Below are 20,993 nucleotides of genomic sequence, written 5' to 3' on the forward strand. Positions count from 1 at the left end.
TGTGTTGAAAGCCATTCTCAAAGACATTTAAGCATTTACATTAAGCTGGAGGTTGGAAAGGCATTGAACTATTGTCTCTTAAGTGACATGAAGAGGAAAGGAAAACAGAATGTTGATGGTAGGAAAATTCTGATACTATCCTCTAGTATATCCAAATACCATTTCGTCAACCATTGCCCAGTGGGATTCAGAATCACCTGGTGGGGGGGGGGGGATCCTTTAAAAGATACAGACTCCCAGTTCCCCTCCTCAAATATTCAAATTCTGGAGGTCTAGGGTGTTTTTTTTTAAGTTCCCTGGTAATTCTTATGGGCAATCAGACATGAGAAACACTGCTTCCCAGTCAGTCTATGAAATCCATTAGTCCCTGAGGTTGAGAATACAGAACTGTGTCTGTAATTCTGTGGCCTACCATGTGTTTATTTTTCTAGTTTCTAGGATATTTGCCCCCAGTGGCCCTCAAGGAATTTAGAATTTAGCAGGATATATGAACAAAGATGCTGTGGAAATATAAAGCAGGAACAACTAACATGGTCTTTGAGGGTTAGAGAAAACTTTGCAGAAAGGAAGAATTCTGGATAAGTTAAAATTTGGTTCAGTTGCATATGACAGAAAACACAAAATTATAGTGGATTAAACTAGAAAGAAATTATTTTTCTGTTACATAAAGGTCTTGAGGAAAGTAATCCTGTGCTGGCGTGGTGCTTTAGACTCGTCTCTTGTTTTGCTGTCATCCTCAGCATGAGGCCTGTAGGTTCCAAGGTGATTGCTCAGATTCCAGCCCTCACTTCTGTATTCTAGCCAGCAAGAAGGACAACAGAGCAAAGAAGGGCATAACCTCTCCCTTTATGGGTACCTTCTGAAAGTTGCATATGAAACTTCCTTTGACATCTTATAATCCAGAACTTAAGTACTTGACCATGCCTGGCTTCAAGAAACGAAGTATAGCTAAAAATATAGAGTTCTACTACCAAAAAAGAAAAGCATTGAGAGGCAATGGGCAGATCTCTAAGCTGAGCTATGAAGAACAAGTAGGCCATTAGGCCAGGTAAGTCATGAAGTAGACTCAAGAAACAGGGACTAGTGTGTCCTCTTCAACACAATGGGACACTAGGCCACATTTTTCTTTCCAAGTGCTCTGCTCATCATCCTTCATATTGTGACCCAAAGTCAGACTAGAATGAGCCTGCCTACTTCAACCATTCAGTGCTCTGTTTTAAAATGACCTCTAAAATGATATCAAAATCCCTCATGTCACTGAAATAATGGCTACTCGGAGGGACCCCCACTCCTTCTGGTCTGTAAGAGAACTCACTTTGAAATCACATCATTGAAACTGCTAGGACAAATTACTGAAACCAACTTGGAAAAAACTACAATCCTAACTCTTTCATGTGGTTAATTATAGCACATCAGCCTGAAGCAATATTGTGCAAACATGAAAGGTAATCAATTATAAAACCATAGAGCATGAAAAACAGCTCACAATAAAATATTGAGGAAGTACACAATAGTGTATATGCAAAAGTGCACTTGTGTTGTGAATATAATTATGTGGAAAATGTGTATATGGACAAATATTAGAAGGAACATCATAAAATAAAAACAATTATTGGGTAGATATAAGTTTTGTTTTGTTTTGTTTCTTCTGAAAACCATTGTGGTTATATTGTTTTCATAACAGATATAATTTGAAATAAGCCTCACAAAACTACTTGCTGTTAAAGGTAGGTGTGCTTAAAGATTACCTGAGGAACTTAGTAAAAGTGCACATTTCTGGATTCTAGCCAGAGAGACTGTGATTCCATAGGTCTGGGAAATGACTACATCTTTAACAAGCATCCCATATCACTCTGTGGGAAGTGGTACACTGACCACATTTGAAAACCACTATCATGGCTAGTGTTTCAGAGATACCTAAATAAGTATAGAATTGGCACATTATCTGTGCCAAAGTAGCCCTGGCTTACATCGGGCTAAAGACTATGACCAATATTCCTCTACCTTTGCTGGGGAAAACAGCAAGAAAGTTTAAAAAAAGACTCCATATTAATAAAGATTATTACCCACCCTGGATTATAAAATGAGATATCACTGGGGCCCTGGGTGGCTCAGTTGGTTAAGTGCCTGACTCTTGATTTCGGCTCAGATCATGATCTCACGGTGGGTTCGAGCCCCACATCGGGCCCCATGCTGCCATGCTGACAGTGTGGAGCCTGCTTGGGATTCTGTCTCTCTCTCTCTCTCTTTCTCTCTCTCTGCCCCTCCCCTGCTTACTCTCTATCTCTCTCTCAAAATAAATAAATACATAAAAACATTAAATAAATAAATAAAAATAAATATCACTAAAAGGTACAGTTTTATTTTTCTTTTAGTCTTCCAAGTAAAGGTGAACTGTCTGATTAAATCACCACAGGTATTAATAATTAGCTATCCTCAGTTCTCTTATACTTCCTACATGTCCTGTAACTTATCCCCACCCCCGCCCACACACACACACCTTTCTATTAAACCTGCACAAGTTCAGCTATACTCTGCTTTTGTGAGAGAAGCATCATGATTTCAAACTCTAAATTTGGATAGTACAGTCTTCATAAGCCAACCCTCTAGATGATTCTATATTCATTTTATTTATTAGGATAGCCAGCTTGTCTCATTTGCCCAGGACTTTTCTGGTTTTAGCATTGAAAGTCCCTTGTTCTGGGACTCCTTACCCCACAGTACTGGGAAAATGTTGGTCACCCTACACCTTTCCATTGTCTATGACCTATGTAATTAGATACAGCTTAAAAGAAAAGACATTCTCCAGGATGGGTTTGTTAGCTTGCACAGTATCTCAGGGAACACAGGCAAATCTTAGCTCTTTGAAGATATTCCTTTGAAAAAGAGTACATGTAAGATGCTGTTCATTATTTTTAGAAATAAAACATTTCTCAGGGTGTTTGATTCAGTCAGTTAAGTGTCAGATTCTTGATTTCAGCTCAGACATGATCTCATGGTTTGTAGGATCAAGCCCAGGGTCTGGCTCTGCACTGACAGCATGGAGCCTGCATGGGATCCTCTCTCCCCCTCTCTCTGCCCCTCCTCCACTTTCGCTCTCAAAATTAACATTAAAAGAAAACAAAACAACATTTTCCTAAAATAATTTCAGAGAAGGAGCCAGAGACTAAAGGGTTTAGCAAACAGAAACTACCCCCCCCCACACACACACACTTTTCCCCTTTTCCTACAAGCATTCATCACTGAGTGAAAAGTTTACTGAATTTGTGTATATTACACTCATCAGAAAGGAGACAGGTAGGTTGGGTCAAGTAGTTAGAACGCAGAATGTAGAGATAAAGAGTACATCTGTCTAGAGGATGTGAACGTTTTCATCAAGTAGAGTTAGATAGAATGTAACTACTTATATGTTTGTTTTTAAGAAAACTGATTTTATTATGAAGCCTTTGGAATTTCTCTAAAATCGAATAAGTTTAAATGAGTCAGAAAGCTAAAAAAATGATGTGCCTCAGCAGTCTGTCCCAAAATATAGGCCAGAGATTTTTCAGAATTACCCTGCCCACATCAAAATTATACTACTTTAAAATATTGCAGGGGCACCTGGGTGGCGCAGTCGGTTAAGCGTCCGACTTCAGCCAGGTCACGATCTCGCGCTCCGTGAGTTCGAGCCCCGCGTCGGGCTCTGGGCTGATGGCTCAGAGCCTGGAGCCTGTTTCCGATTCTGTGTCTCCCTCTCTCTCTGCCCCTCCCCCATTCATGCTCTGTCTCTTTCTGTCCCAAAAAAAATAAATAAACGTTGAAAAAAAAATTAAAATATTGCAAGTAATTCATAGAATCCCCAGAATTTCATTTCAACATCAGTTCCAAACTACAACTTTCAAAAGTAGCTTATACTTTTGGCTCAGGAATAATCCTACTGACAGCTGGTTTACACTGTGGAAAATATACTTGCATGGGAATTTAGCACATTTGCCCACTTGAATTCCTGGATGTAATATCTATCAACTTTCATTAAAAAACCAGTTTAGTAGAGAAAGGCAACTTACAACTATAAGTTTCAGTTCTTGACTCTTCTAAGACCATCAGATACTTAGTACAAAAAACAGTTTATTTAGCCACTGCCTTCTTTCAATAAAGGATTTAAGGTGATCAATGCAGGAAACCACATGTGAAGTCCAGCAGTTGAAAACCAAAGCCACCGGCTGTAATTGTATTAGCATTTTCCAAAGTGGATTCTGTGAGATGTTAGCAGACATGTTAAAACAAAAAAAGGGGGTCTCAAGCCAGATAAGTTTGGGAGCACTGAAATAAACTGTTAAACATGATTTTTCACTGCAAGACTTTTAACAACCGTCCCCAAGGCAGAGGAGTAGGATGTGTTTCCCAAACTTAAATATTGTCAGAATATCTAAATGGCTTGGGTTCCAACTAACACATTTGGAAAAGCACTGCTCCTGCCCTTCTAAATTTGATAATTAGGCTACTTGAAAATTGGGATTAAATTTATTTTCATTTTATTTTCAGTGAAAACAGTTTCCTTAATTTGCAATTAGCCAGAGCAGCTTTGTCAAAAGCACAGAAAAGTTTGATGCTTTGAACATGCTGATATTTCAGCACACTTTTAAAGAAGGCTATTCTTATTACAAGTATTACCTCTAATTCATAAGAACAAACAAGGCAATGAGACCTATTGGAAAGTGCTTGTGGCTCCAAGCTTAGAAAATTTCACTCTGATGACTTGAAGAGGCAGATGAATTAGTGCCAATGGGGCAGGGCTTTGTTTAGTCTGTAGATCTCTAGTCAGAGCCAACAGTGATTTAAAGAGCTATAAATGAGCAGATATGGGCATTTGTAGCGAGGCATGCTTATCTGCAGTTGGGTTACTTTTCTCCATAAGAACTACCCATATTTTCCAGCCCAAATTATCTTGTGGATCTGTATATAATCGAAACTCTTGACATGTGATCCCAGCACTGTTGCCCATCCTCAACAGCCATTAAGTACAAGAAGGAAGGAATTGGTGGTACAGGGCTAGCCTGAAGGTAGACAGGGAAAACACTAAACTATGCTCTGTAACATTCAGCTGCCTTACAAAGGGATTTACCCCAACCAATTTGTCTGTAAGAATAAGATCTGTAATCAAAACCCCATTTCATCACTAAGGTATTATTAAAATGAGATGGGATAGGGGCACCTGGGTGGCTCAGTCAGTTTAGTGACTTCAGCTCAGGTCATGATCTCATGGTTCATGAGTTTGAGCCCCACTTTGGGCTCTGTGCTGACAGCTCAGAGACTGGAGCCTGCTTCACATTCTGTGTCTCCCCCCCTCCCCCCGCCCCGACTCTTGCTGCCCCTCCCCCACTCAGTCTCTCTCTCTCTCTCTCTCTCTCTCTCTCAAAAATAAAGAAACTGGGGCTCCTGGGTGGCTCAGTCAGTTAAGCGTCCAACTTCGGCTCAGGTCATGCTCGCAGTCCGTGAGTTCGAGCCCCGCGTCGGGCTCTGTGCTGACTGCTCAGAGCCTGGAGCCTGTTTCAGATTCTGTCTCCCTCTCTCTCTGACCCTCCCCCGTTCATGCTCTGTCTCTCTCTGTCTCAAAAATAAATAAACGTTAAAATAAATAAATAAATAAACAGTAAAAAAAATTAGACGGGATAAAATGGGTCAAGCTGACACACACATTTTCCCTTAGTTATAAACATCAATTATGAAGACAACCAAATGTCACTTTAGTTCCAATGTGGGGTTACATGTTTGCCCTATCAATAAATTCAAAATTTGCTCTTTAACCACATTGAATTGACATTGCACAGAGTAATAAAAAATATAAAATATGAAAATAAAATTTTATTGGGAAGAGGAAATATTACATACAATTAAGTATAGGGTTGATGAAATATATTACATTAACAACCTTTCCTTAAGGGACAAATACAGACTTCGTAAAGGAAGATGTGGGAAGCTTAGAACAGGTTTCCATATACAATTTCCAAGCAGTTTTAAGTAACAAGATCTCAATTTGCATAAATTATACAGATCACTGAGGGAAAAGTGTATTGGTTTGTGGATATTTCTGATCCTTGGTTCAGGTGCCTTGTAGATCTCTTCTACCATGATCCCAACTCTGGTGGTCCTGATCCTGTTCTAAATAGGTTCTCTTGATCCACAGTGGCCACTTACCATGAGGACACATCACAAGAAGGATTTTTATTGCTCACTGTGAATTAAAAAAATTCCATGTGCTCTTCCATGAACTCCATGGTTTTAGAGACAGCTGTTTGAACCAAACCTGGAAGAGTTTTTCCATTTGGGGTAGTGCTTAAGTCACATGTACACACGTGAAAAGAGTTTGAAAACGGCATCAGAATATGTGCACAACATCTTTATTGATACGGTTTTAAGTCTCGTGTAAGCTAATAGAATCTGTGCAATTCTGGAGACTATTAAATAAAAATAAATATCTAATAAGAATCTGCACGTGGAATGGAAACCATCCGCACCTGAACAGTATTCATTTTGCTTATTTCTATCCCCCAAACAGAAAACATCCAACAAGAACAATTTTATCTATGTTTATTTAATTATAACAAAAGTAGAACAATGCATACCAAATGGAAAAATAAATCCAAAAAAGATGATGAAAATGTTTAGGAACAGAAATGACTAATTTAGCTGAAGGACTTAACCCAGTGCCATGAAAACATATTTGCAACTTATAATTGGTTATTCACATAAATTAAATTTAGCAATTGAGTCCAAATTTACTACTAAAAGTTATCAAAATACTTTCAAAATATTACATAAAAACTGACAATATCCATAAATGTTACATAAACACCAAACAAAAAATCATATAAGAAAAATAAATAAATGTATGTTGAGATAAAATACAAATCACACTTATCATGCCAGCTACACACTCCCTATCCCTTCAAATATAATTGTGAGGATTCAGTATTTTTCATATTCCAAGATAAAGTAATGATAATATATATTGATGCAAATTTCAGCCACAAAAATAAACTACTTTATATCTTAAATATTCCTACGATGAAACATCAGGACTCCAGTTTCACTAATCAAATCTTTATGAAGGCATATATCACGTTCGATTTTGACCCCTCATATCATGGCTGAAAACCCTCAGCAAAGCTTTCTAGGCTTTTTTTCTCACACCAACTGACCCAGAGTATATTTTAAGAAATGTTTATTTTCTGTGCATATTTGTTTTAAAATTATAAATTCCTGAGCACTTTTTCTTCATCCTCCTCATCACTGTCAGTGACATTGACTTGCTGGATGCTAGAGGGAGTTGACGTTGGGGCTGTAAAGACGTTCTCCAAGGCTCCAATGTCCAGCTGAGGCATAGGATTTAAGTATTCTTCCCCACTGTGGCTATGACTGTTATAGTAAGAGGTCCCATCCACGCTCTCACAACTCCGAGAATCTTCGCTGTGTGTACGTTCATCTGGGTAGTCTCTAAAAGGATAGTCTCTATTTAAAGCTGAAAACATAGCCTCGTGTTTTTGGTACCTGTCTTCATAATAACCAAGGCATTCTGGCATTGAACTTGGAAAATTTCCATAGCCAAAGGGAGGCCGACTATAAGGGCACGTGCTGCAGCAGAAAGACAAAAAAGGAATTAGATCATACCTTGCCCACGTGTTTCCTTGCACACAGACTAATTGAGCACACTTAACTGCTCCTCTTTGGGGCCTGGAAAGTTCCCAAGATAACTCCTCAACCACTTCATGTATCCATCTGTTCTTTTACTACTACCAAGTCCCAACAGAAACTAAATGGCAAAGTAAGTTTGTGACTCACTAGAACTATTATCTATTATCAGCCTCAGGCTTCTTACCTTTGACAGCCTTGATAAAGAAAAATTGCTTATCTGGGCTTTTCTCTCATGATGCCTACTACCATGTAAGGTTTTGGAAATGCAGACATGTGTTATACTGTGCTAAAAATTGATACTTGGTAAGCAGTGCAACAATTGTTCTTATTAGTATTTGAAACAAATCTTATGGGGGGAGGGTGATGTATAATTGTGTTGCAATCAAGAACTACTCATCAACTACATTTTTCACAAAACTAGAACAAGTAATCCTAAAATTTGTATGGAACAATGAAAGACCCCGAATAGCTAAAGCAATCTTGGGCGGGGTGGTGGGGGGAAGCTGGAGATATCACCATTCCATATTTCAAGATATTCAAAGCTATAGCAATCAAAACATACGGCACTGGCACAAAAATAGACACATAGATCAACAGAACTGAACAGAACTCAAAAATAGAACTCAAAAATAAATCTATGATTACATGATAAATTAATTTATGACAAAAGAGGCAAGAATATACAATGGGGAAAATCCTGTCTTCAATATGGTGCTGGGAAAACTGAATAGCTACATGTAAAAAGAATGAAACTGGGCCACCTTTGAATACGATACACAAAAATGAACCCAAAATGGATTAAAGACCTTACTGTGAGACCATAAAAATCCTAGAAAAGAGCACAGGCAGTAATTTCACTGACATTGCTCATAACAGTTTTCTAGATATGTCTCCTAAGGCAAGAGAAACAAAAGCAAAAATAAACTACTGGGACTACCTCAGAGTGTTTACATAGCAAAGGAAACTATCAACAAAACAAAAAGGTAACCTTACTGAATGGGAGAAGATAAGATATTTACAAACAGTATACCTGATAAGGGGTTAATATCCAAAACATATAAAGAATTTATATAACTTGACATCAAAAAACAATCTGATTAAAAAATGGGCAGAGGACCTGAATAGACATCTTTCTAATTTTTTTTTAATGTTTTTATTTATTTTTGAAGGAGAGAGAGACAGAGCATGAGCGGGGGAGGAGCAGAGAGAGAGGGAAACACAGAATCAGAAGCAGGCTCCAGGCTCTAAGCTGTCAGCACAGAGCCCGATGTGGGGTTCAAACCCACAAACTGTGAGATCACGATCTGAGCCAAAGCCGTACACTCAACCGACTGAGCCACCTAGGCGCCCCTGAATGGACATCTTTCTAAAGAAGATATACAGATGGCCAACAGACATATGAAACGATGCTCAACATCACTCGTCATCAAGCAAATACAAATCAAAACCATGATGGAATATCATCTTACACCTGATAGAAGAGCTAAAGTCAAAAAGACAAAAAAATAACAAGTGTTGGTGAGGATTTGGAGAAAAAGGGACCTCAATGCTGTTGGTAAATTGGTACCAGTCACTATGGAAAACAATATGGAGGTTCCTCAAAAAGTTAAAAATAGAATTACCATATGATCCAATAATTCCACTATGGGGTATTTACCCAAAGACAATGAAGACATCAATTCAAAAAGATATATACACCCCTATGTTTATTGCAGTTTTATTTACAATAGCTAAGAAATGGAAGCAACCTAAGTGTCCATTAGTAGATGAATGGATAAAACAGATGTGTTATATATACACACAATGGAGTATTATACAGCCATAAAAAAGTATGGGATACTGGGACATTTGGGTGGCTCAGTCAGTTAAACATCCAACACTTGATTTCGGCTCAGGTCATGATCTCATGGTTCGTGGGATTGAGCCCCACATCCAGCTCTGTGCTTGGGATTCTCTCTCTCTCTCTCTCTCTCTCTCTCTCTCTCTCTGCCCCTTCCCCCTTCTTTCTCTCAAAATAAATAAACTTTTAAAAAAAAAGTGAGATCTTGTCATTTGCAACAACATAAATGGACCTAGAGGGTATCATGCTAAGTGAAATAAGTCAGATTGAGAAGGACAAATACCATATGATTTCACTTCTAAGTGGAATAAAAAAAAACAAACAATGAACAAAAAGCAGAATCAGACCGTAAGCATAATAAGCAGAATACAACAGTATTACAGTATTAGAGCAGTAAGCAGAATACAGAGAACAAACTGATGGTTGCCAGAGGAGAGAGGGGTGGGATGTTGGGCAAAATGAGTGAAGGGGAGTGGGAGATACAGGCTTCCAGTTAACAAGTGAATAAGTCACAGGAACAAAAGGCACAGTATAAGGAATACAGTTAATAATATTGTAAGAGCAATGTACAGGGGACAGATGGTAGCTACACTTGTGATGAACATAGCACAATGTATACACTTATCAAATCACTATGCTGTACATCTGAAATGAATATAACATTGTGTGTCAACTATACAAAAAAAAAGTTCCTGGGCAGGGTGGGGAGGGGTGGGGCTGCACCACTGGAACAGAGGATGATAACTTAACTTTAATTGACAATAATTAAATTGAAAACACTCACTATCAGATTTAGAATGGATATTAAACTGTGGTTTTAAAGATCATTTCCAAATAAATTTTTTGCAACATGAACAATTGAAAAGATTATTTTTACTGTTTTACAAACTGCCTTTTTAAGGCAAATCTAAAAATTCTGCTATTCAAACCCAATTTTTTTACATATTGTAAAGCCATAGAACAGGAATCCTAGGAAGGGATATACAAAAGTCCAAGCAAGAGTTCCCTGGGCTCATGGACTCCATCTAGTGACAGATAACATAAACATAAAAACCATACTCATGAGCAAAACCCATGACAAGTTGGGGGTTTCATTTCATGCTCCCACTTTTTTTTTTTTAAAAAAGGTCAACTTTGTTTCCTTCTATTAAAAAAATAGAAGTATAATCAACATACTAGACATCATCTCAAACTCTGAAAATATGGGGTATCTTCAGCAGATTGATATCTCACCCCCAAATCTCTAAGTGCTACAAACCTTGTCCATGTTAACTATCATAAGTATGAGGCTAAGTTTCCAAAATGTTTCAGATTTCCTTTCCTATTGCCACATCTTCATTCAAGCATTTTTAATATAATACATACGTCCTGAACGTGTTATACTTCTAGCTAGTATGATTTTGCTCCTGTAGCCCTTTCACCTGAGTGTCTCCCCATTCACTGAATTACACAGACACTTCCTCTTTCACAAAACCTTCACATCAGGTGGAAACAATCACCCACTATTTTTTTTCAGGACTCAACGTAGGCAAGATATTATGCAAGTCTTGGTGGATAATTTAATTTAAGAATGATCTAGGAGCACCTGGGTAGCTCAGTTAAGCATCTGACCCTTGATTTTGGCTCAAGTCATGAACTCACGGTTCATCTCTCTCCCTCTCACTCTGCCCCTCCCCTGCTCACATGCATGTGCTCACTCTTTCTCTTGCTCTCTCTCTTTCTCTCAAATAAATAAACATTAAAAATAAATACAAAATAACAATGATCTAGAATCTAGGTATATAGTAGACATGTGCTCAAGTCTGTAAGGCAAACTGCAAACACCAGATGGCTATACCAGTGTGGTAAAAACACATTAGACCCACAAAATAGATCAGTTAAGACAGGAGTAATCCTAGAAGTTTGCATGGATGAAAATGAATAACTTTGGAAGCACTGAGGTATAGTGGGAAAAGCATCAATTAGAATTTTCAGAATGATAATATTAGTCAACATTTAATAAGCAATTACTACGTTTTCTAGGCATCTGCTAAGGTTTATGTGTTATCTCAATTACTCGTTAGAATAACCATATGAGACAGATACTCTATCTCCACTTAACAGATGAGGAAAAAGATAACCTGGAAGAGACTGAGTAAAGTGCTCAAAGTCAGTAATTAGTAAGTAGTGAAACAGAATCAGGCAAGCTAACTCTAGAACTTGTTCTCCTAACTACCATGCCACAGTACATGGGTACTAGTTCTAGCTGTGCCACTTATAAACCTGGTAACCTTAAAGAAACCTACATTTTTCTGAGCATTGGGTTCCTTATATAAAAGAGATAATATTACCTGTTCTGCCAACTTAAAAGGTCTGTCATGAGGAACTTGCAAGAGGATGTCTATATGAGTACTTTAGAAACTAGAAACACTTATAATGTGTTACTACTTAGTCTTAAAAAAAAGTTATTTGTAGCAATGTATTCATAAATATACACACATATGTTCTGCTTTTATTTTCAAAAAGAAAGAATGCAAAGGTAGAGCAAAATCTAATTGAAGTAGTGGTATGTAGGGACATCTGGGTGCCTCAGTCGGTTAAGCACCTGACTTCGGCTCTGGTCATGATCTCACTGTTCATGGGTTCGAGCCCCATGTCAGGCTCTGTGCTGACAGCTTGGAGCCTGGAGCCTGCTTCAGATTCTGTCTCCTTGTCTCTATGCCCCTCCCCCACTTGCGCGCGCGCTCTCTCTCTCTCTCTTTCTCAAAAATAAACAAACATTAAAAAATAAAAGAAATGGTGGCATGTAGGAGGCAAGATGGAAGGGGGGAAGAGACAGGCAGAGAAGCCAGGCTTCTCAGAATGTACTTTGTATTATGATTTTGGCTTTGAAACCATGTAACAACTTTGCATAATTTTAAAACAATTTGCTATTTTAAAAAGTAATGCCCTAAAAATTAAAAGCAAACGAAAACAAATGAACCCAAGCTCATATCAAGTTGCAGTTTCCTTAACTACACAGAGAAAAATTATTTCAAGATAATTTAAATCTGATGTCTTTATTGTGTCTTCCTGGTAAGATACACCCTAAAGAGAAAAGAATGACAAATACTAAACTACATTTGGTAATTTTATTGTTTGTGATACTGCTGCTTTGAAACTCTTACTATAATTGTTTTGAAGTTATTCTCTCTCTCTCCCCCCACCCCCCCACAAACATATTAGGAAAAAAAAACATATTTTGTAGGACAAAGCAAATATATTATTATCACTAGAAAACAAGATTTCTCCTAGGGAGAAAAGATGTTAGCACATAAAATCAAAGAACTTCATTTGAAACTACAATATTTAATTTATTTTATAAATATCAGTATATACTCATGAATTACTTCTCATACAAAAAAATACATATTATTCTCATACGTATTCTCATATTTTCCACTGAAAAGCCCTAGACACTTTGTTAATTCAGAAGTGATAAGCATCCTTATTGCCCAAATTGTGATTTCAGTAAAAGAAACTTGGATTTCTGGATAAAATGGCTGATTCCAGGTCTGGGAAGTACAAAACATACAAGAAAAACCTAGGGCATACTTTGCCAGAGAACAAAAAAGCTATCAAAGATTAAGGACACAGAACCCAACTTATAGCCAAATGGACAAATAAAAGAATAATTTGAGCATCAGAAGATATAATAATGATTGCAATGTATCAAAAAATACCAAATATATAAAAATATACTTGTTCATGACGGTATTCCTAAAACAAAACAAGTCTCAGTAATATCAGGCGAGGGTGTGGGGAGTGGGGGGGAGGGGGAATCAAGAATTTATCCTGCTCTTCCTGTATTTCAGAGTAACCAAGTAGTTGATGGCAAGTTTTTCTTCAAAAAAGCATTCTAGTTAATGAAGAAATGCTGATGGAGAAAATCACCATTTTACAATCCCATTGGTCTAGGCAACAATCACCATAGCTACTAAAATCATTACAATGGTAATTCTCAACCTTAGCTGACCGTTAAAATCACCTGGAAAAACTTTTTTATTTAATGTTTAATATTTATGAGAGAGAGAGAGATGGGGTGGGGGGGTGGAGGGAGGGGCAGAGAGAAGGGAGGACAAAGGATTTGAAGCAGTGACAGCAGAGAGCCCAATGTGGGGCTCTCTGAACCCTGTGAGATCATGACCTGAACTGAAGTCGGATACTTAAGCAACTGAGCCATCCAGGAACCCCAACCTAGAGAAACTTTTAAAGAATACTGCTGCTCAGGTCCCACCCTGACAAAGATTCTAATTTGTTTCGTCTAAACTCTTCAAGTGATGCTACTGTACAGCCAAGAATTGAGAAGTACTATTAAAGTGATAATACCTGAACCCACAGATCATTCTTAACATCACTATTAGAGAAAAACAGACTTTGTGTGCCTCTTGATGTGATACAATACAAAGTACACAGCACCCAGGAGGTATCATTGTCAAAGAGAGAGAGAGAGAGAGAGAGAGAGAGAGAGAGAGAGAGAGAGAAATAGGGAAAAGAAAAATAAAGGGGGAAAAAAGTAAAAGAAAAAAATTTGAACCTGAATTTAATCAAGTTGCAAGATCTATCATTTTACAGAAAAAAAAATAGGTGAAAGGGAAACATATAAACAATATCCAAAGATGTAATAAGCAAAATGTAAGATGAGTATAATTTCCTGTTTCTTCAATAAATGCATGGAATTAAAAAAATAAAAGAGGTTAGAGCACGATTTTAGCAAAGAAGAGGCTTAAGAAACATAATCACATCCAATGTGTACGTCTTGCTTGGATCCTGTTTTATGCAAACTAATTGTGAATGGAGGAAAATTCAACAGGTCAGTTGTTGGATGATAATAAGGAAATATTAATGCTTCAGGTATAAAAATGGTTCAACATTTTTTTCAAGTCCTTAGCTAATAAATATACATACTGATGTATATGCAGATGAAATTATATGACATCTGTGATTTACTTTAACATACTTAACGCACTTCCCACTAAAAAGTAGAAGAAATAAATAAACTAACAAGAGCTAAACTGTTGATCATTGTTGAGTGATGGGTACATGGAGATTCATTATGCTATTCTGCTTTACATATAAAAATTTCTGTAACTAGACGGTAACTAAGACAAAAATATAATGCTATTCATTGCTTCTTTCACTCATTCATATGCATGTAAGATTCCCCCATGTGTTTCAGGGCTTGATAGTTCATTTCTTTTTAACACTCAATAATATTCCACTGTTTATGTATATCACAGTTTATCTAGTCACCTACTGAAGGACATCTTGATTGTTTCTGTTTTGGCAATTATGAATAAAATGGCTATAAACATCTGTGTGCAGGTTTTTGTGTGAACACAAGTTTTCAATATTTTTGGTAAATACCAAGGAGTATGATTGCTGGATCATATGGTAAGAGTTTTTGTAGTTTTATAAGGAATTGCCAAACTGTCTTCCAAAATAATTATACCATTATGCATTCCCACTAGCAATGAATTAAAATGTCCTTTGCTCTACATCCTCTGCAGTATTTGGTGTTGTCTGTATTTTGGATTTGGTAAGTTCAGATAGGTTTATAGTGGTTTCTCATTTAAATTTGTAAGTCCCTATTATTCAGTAATCAAAAAGAATGAAATCTTGCCATTTGCAACAACATGGATGGAACTAGAGTGTATTATGCTAAGTGAAATAAGCCAATCAGAGAAAGACAAATATCATATGATTTCACTCATATGTGGAATTTAAGAAACAAATCAGATGAACATAGGGGAAGGGAAGGAAAAATAAGAAAAACAGAGAGGGAAACAAACCATAAGAGACTCTTAAATACAGAGAATAAACTGAGGGTTGCTGGTGGGGTGCTGGGTGGGGAGATGGGCTAAATGGGCAAGAGTCATTAAGGAGAAGACTTGTGGGAATGAGCACTGGGTGTTATATGTAAGTGATGAACTACTAAATTCTATTCCTGAAATCAATTTTACAATATATGTTGACTAATTTGGATTTAAATAAAAATTTAAAAAGAAAGAAAAAAGGAGGAAGAACCAAAACTTTCAAATAAAACATAATGGAGCTGGGAAGAGCCAAGATGGCAGAACAGCATGGAAGTTTTTTTTTCTTGCACCTCACATCCATGAAATACAGCCAGACCAACACTAAACCATCCTGCACACCTAGAAAATTGATTTGAGGATTAACACAATAATCTTCACAACCTGAACCACAGAACTCATCAGAAAGAGAAAAAAAATATTTTTATTTTCAATTTTTATTAAAAATATTTTTCTTTAATTTTTTCCTATTATATTTTTTACTATTTTGTAAATTTTTCAAATTCTATTTTACTTCCATCATTTCATTTTATTATATTCCATTGTATTCACTTTTTCAAATTTTCAAATGTTTTTCTTTTTTTCTTTTTCATCTTTTTTTTCCCCCCTTTTTCTCTTTTTTCTCAAATCTATGAAGCTCCTTTCAACAACCAGAACAAAATATACCTAGGATCTAGCATAATTTCTTTGATTTTGTGTATGTGTGTGTTTTAATTTTTTAATTTTAATTTTTTTTACCTTATTAATTCCTTTTCTTCCTTCAAAATGATGAAATGAAGGAATTCTCCCCAAAAGAAAAAAGACATGACAGCCAGGGACCTAATCAACACAGATAGAGCAAGATGTCTGAACCAGAATTTAGAATCACGATAATAAAAATACTAGCTGGGGTTAGAAAATAGATTAGAATCCCTTCCTGCAGTGATAAAAGAAGTAAAAGCCAGTCAGGATGAAATAAAAAATGCTGTAACTGAGCTGCAATCTCGAATGGAGGCCATGGCAGCAAGGATGGATGAGGCAGAGCAGTGAATCAGTGATATAGAGGACAAACTTATGAATAATGAAGCAGACAAAAAGAGGAAGACTAAGGCAAAAGAGAATGATTTAAGAATTAGAGAAATCAGTGCCTTATTAAAAAGGAACAACATGAGAATCATAGGGGTCCCAGAAGATGAAGACAGAGAAAAAGAGGTAGAAGGGTTATGTGAGCAAATCATACTGGAAAACTTTCCTAACCTGGGGAAAGACACAGACATCAAAATCCAGGAAGCACAGAGGACTCCCATTAGATTCAACAAAAACTGACCATCAACAAGGCATATCATAGTCAAATCCACAAAATACTCAGGCAAAGAAAGAATCATGAAACCAGTAAGGGAAAAACAGTCCTTCACTTACAAGAGAAGACAGATCAGGCTTGCAACAGACCTATCCACAGAAACTTGGCAGGTCAGAAGGGAGTGGCAGGATACATTCAATGTGCTGAATTGGAAAAATATGCAGCCAGTAATTCTTTATCCATCAAGGCTGTCATTCAAAATAGAAAAAGAGATTAAAAGTTTCCCAGACAAAATGAAAATTAAAGGAGTTGGTGACCACTAAACCAGACCTGCAAGAAACTTCAAGGGGGACTCTCTGGGGAGAGAAAAGACGGAGGAAAAAAAAAAAAAGACTAAAAGCAACAAAGACTAGAAAGGGCCAGAGAACACCACCAGAAACTCCAACTCTACAAGCAACATAATGGCAATAAATTCATATCTTTCAGGGGCGCCTGGGTGGCTCAGTTGGTTGAGCATCCAACTTTGGCTCAGGTCATGATCTCGTGGTCTGTGAGTTCGAGCCCGGTGTCAGGCTCTGTGCTGACAGCTCAGAGCCTGGAGCCTGCTTTGGATTCTATGCCTCCCTCTCTCTCTGCCCCTCCCTCACTCAGGCTCTGTCTCTCTGTCTGTCAAAAATAAATAATTAAAAAAAATTAAACAAAAAATTCATATCTTTCAGTACTCACTCTAAACGTCAATGGACTAAATGCTCCAATCAAAAGACACAGGGTAACAGAATAGATAAGAAAACAAAATCCATCTATATGCTGTTTACAAGAGGCCCACTTTAGACCTAAAGACACCTTCAGACTGAAAGTAAGGGGATGGAGAACCATCTATCATGCTAATGGTTGACAAAAGAAAGCTGGAGTAGCCTACATATATCAGACAATCTAGACTTCAAAATAAAGACTGTAATAAGAGATGAAGAAGGGCATTATATCATAATTAAGGGGTATATCTACCAAGAAGACCTAACAATTGTAAACATTTATGCTCCAAATGTGAAAGAACCCAAATATATAAATCAATTAAACACAAACATAAAGAAACTCATTGATAATAATACCATAATAGTAGGGGACTTCAACACCCCACTTACAGCAATGGACAGATTATCTAAACAGAAAATCAAGAAGGAAACAATGGCTTTGAATGAGACACTGGACCAGATGGACTTAACAGATATATTCAGAACGTTTCATCCTAAAGCAGCAGAATATACATTCTTCTCCAGTGCACATGGAACGTTCTCCAGAATAGATCACATACTGGGACACAAATCAGCCCTCAACAGTACAAAAAGATCGAGATCATACCGTGCATATTTTCAGACCACAATGCTGTGAAACTCGAAATCAACCACAAGAAAAAATTTGGAAAGATAACAAATACTTGCAAACTAAAGAACATCCTACTTAAGAATGTATGGGTTAACCAAGCAGTTAAAGAGGAAATTAAAAAGTATATGGAAGCCAATGAAAATGATAACACCACAGCCCAAAACCTCTGGGACACAGCCAGGGCAGTCATAAGAGGGAAGTATATAGCAAACCAATCTTTTCCATAGGAGGAAGAAAGGTCTCAGATACACAAGCTAATCTTACACCTTAAACAGTTGGAAAAAGAACAGCAAATAAAACCAAAACCAGCAGAAGACAGGAAATAATAACGATGAGAGCAGAAATCAATGCTATCAAAAACAAAACAGAACAGAACAAAACAAAACAAAACAAACAAAGAAAAAAACAGTAGAACAGATCAACGAAACCATAAGCTGGTTCTTTGAAAGAATTAACAAAATTGATAAACCACTAACCAGTTGGATCAAAAAGAAAAAGGAAAGGACCCAAATAAATAAAATAAGAATGAAAGAGGAGAGATCACAACCAATACAGGAGAAACAAGAACAATATTAAGAGAATATTATGAGCAATTATATGCCAATAAAATAGGCAATCTGGAAGAAATGAACAAATTCCTACAAACATATAAACTACCAAAACTGAACATGAAGAAATAGAAAATTTGAACAGACCTGTAACCAGCAAAGAAGTCGAATTAGTAATCAATAATCTCCCAAAAAACAAGAGTGCAGAGGTAGATGGCTTTCCAGGGGAATTCTACCAAACATTTAAGGAAGAGTTAACACCTATTCTCTTGAAGCTGTTCCAAAAAATAGAAATGGAAGGAAAACTTCCAAACTCCTTCTATGAAGCCAGCATAGAAGACCAAAACCAAAGACCCCACTAAAAAGGAGAACTATAGACCAATTTCCCTGATGAATATGGATGCAAAAATCCTCAAGTTATTAGCCAACTGGATCCAACAATACATTAAAAAAATTATTCACCACGACCAAGTGGGATTTATACCTGGGATGCAGGGCTGGTTAAATATCCGCAAAATAATCAATGTGATTTGTCACATCATAAGAGAAAGGACAAGAACCACATGATCCTCTCAATAGATGCAGAGAAAGCATTTGACAAAATACAGCATCCTTTCTTGATAAAAACCCTCCAGAAAGTAGGGACAGAGGATCATACCTTGAGATCATAAAAGCCATGTATGAAAGACCCAACGCTAATACCATCCGCAATGGGGAAAAACTAAGAGCTTTCCCCCTAAGGTCAGGAACAAGACAGGGATGTACACTCTCGCCACTGTTATTCAACATAGTATTGGAAGTCTTAGCCTCCACAATCAGACAACACAAAGAAATAAAAGGAATCCAAACCGGCCAGGAGGAGGTCAAACTTTCACTCTTCGCAGATAACATGATACTATAGATGGAAAACCCAAAAGATTCCACCAAAAAACTGCTAGAACTGATCCATGAATTCAGCAAAGTTGCAGGATATAAAATCAATGCACAGAAATTGGTTGCATTCCTATACACCAATAATGAAGCAACAGAAAGAGAAATCAAGGAATAGATCCCATTTACAATTGTAACAAAAACCATAAAATACCTAGGAATAAATTTAACCAAAGAGGTGAAAAATCTATACACTGGACACTATAGAAAGCTTATGAAAGAAATTGAAGAAGACACAAAGAAATGGAAAAATATTCCATGCTTCTGGATAGGAAGAACAAATATTGTTAAAATGTCAATACTACCCAAAGCAATATATATATTCAATGCAATCCCTAACAAAATAACACTAGCATTCTTCACAGAGCTAGAACAAACAATCCTAAAATTTATATGGAACCAGAAAAGACCCCGAATAGCCAAAGCAATCTTGAAAAAGAAAACCAAAGCAGGAGGCATCACAATACTGGACTTCAAGCTGTACTACAACGCTGTAATCATCAAGACACCATGGTACTGGCACAGAAACAGACACTCAGATCAATGGAACAGAATAGAGAACCCAGAAATGGACCCACAAATGTATGGCCAACTAATCTTTGACAAAGCAGGAAAGAATATCCAATGGAATAAAGACAGACTCTTCAGCAAGTGGTGCTGGGAAAACTGGACAGCAACATGCAGAAAAATGAACCTGGACCACTTTCTTACACCATACATAAAAATAAACCCAAAATGGATGAAAGACCTAAATATAAGAAAGGAAGCCATCAAAAGCCTTGAGGAGAAAGCAGGCAAAAACAACTTATTACTCAACACATCTCTAGAGGCAAGGGAAACAAAAGCAAAAATGAACTATTAGGACCTCATCAAAATAAAAAGCTTCTGCACAGTGAAGGAAACAATCAGCAAAACTAAAAGGCAACTGACAGAATGGGAGAAGATATTTCCAAATAACATATCAGATAAAGGGTTAGTATCCAAAATCTATAAAGAATTTATCAAACTCAACACCCAAAACACAAATAATCCAGTGAAGAAATGGGCAAAAAACATGAATAGACACTTCTCCAAAGAAGACATCCAGATGGCCAACCGACACATGAAAAAAATGCTCAACATCATTCATCATCAGGGAAATACAAATCAAAACCACAATGAGATACCACCTCATACCTATCATAACGGCTAACATTAACAACTCAGGCAACAACAGATGTTGGCGAGAATGCGGAGAAAGAGGATTTCTTTTGCACTGCTGGTGGGAATGCAAACTGGTACAGCCACTCTGGAAAACAGTATGGAGGTTCCTCAAAAAATTAAAAATAGAACTACCCTATGACTCAGCAATTGCACTACTAGGTATTTATCCAAGGGATACAGGTATGCTGTTTCAAAGGGACACAGTGTTTATAGCAGCACTATCAATAATAGCCAAAGTATGGAAAGAGCCCAAATGTCCATCGATGGATGAATGGATAAGGAAGATGTAGTGTGTATATATATAT

The 20,993-nt window shown here is 37.0% G+C and overlaps 1 protein-coding gene across 2 annotated transcripts in view; it reads right to left on the reverse strand.

The window, feature by feature from the left end:
* Positions 1 to 7,187: 7,187 nt before the first annotated feature.
* The window catches only part of SOX30 (SRY-box transcription factor 30), a 36,042-nt gene continuing 22,236 nt past the window's right edge, over positions 7,188 to 20,993 (reverse strand). Inside the window, exon 5 of one of the 2 annotated variants that reach the window (XM_040443297.1) lies at positions 7,188 to 7,614. In XM_040443297.1, the coding sequence (XP_040299231.1) occupies positions 7,233 to 7,614 (382 nt within the window). In that variant the 3' untranslated portion in view covers positions 7,188 to 7,232. The remainder of the gene's footprint in view (positions 7,615 to 20,993) is intronic. The other variant, XM_040443306.1, reaches the window with a different exon arrangement.

This window comes from Herpailurus yagouaroundi, unplaced genomic scaffold (genome assembly GCF_014898765.1).
Source record: "Herpailurus yagouaroundi ecotype Mexico unplaced genomic scaffold, PumYag 29, whole genome shotgun sequence".
In the NCBI taxonomy this organism is placed as follows: domain Eukaryota; kingdom Metazoa; phylum Chordata; class Mammalia; order Carnivora; family Felidae; genus Herpailurus; species Herpailurus yagouaroundi.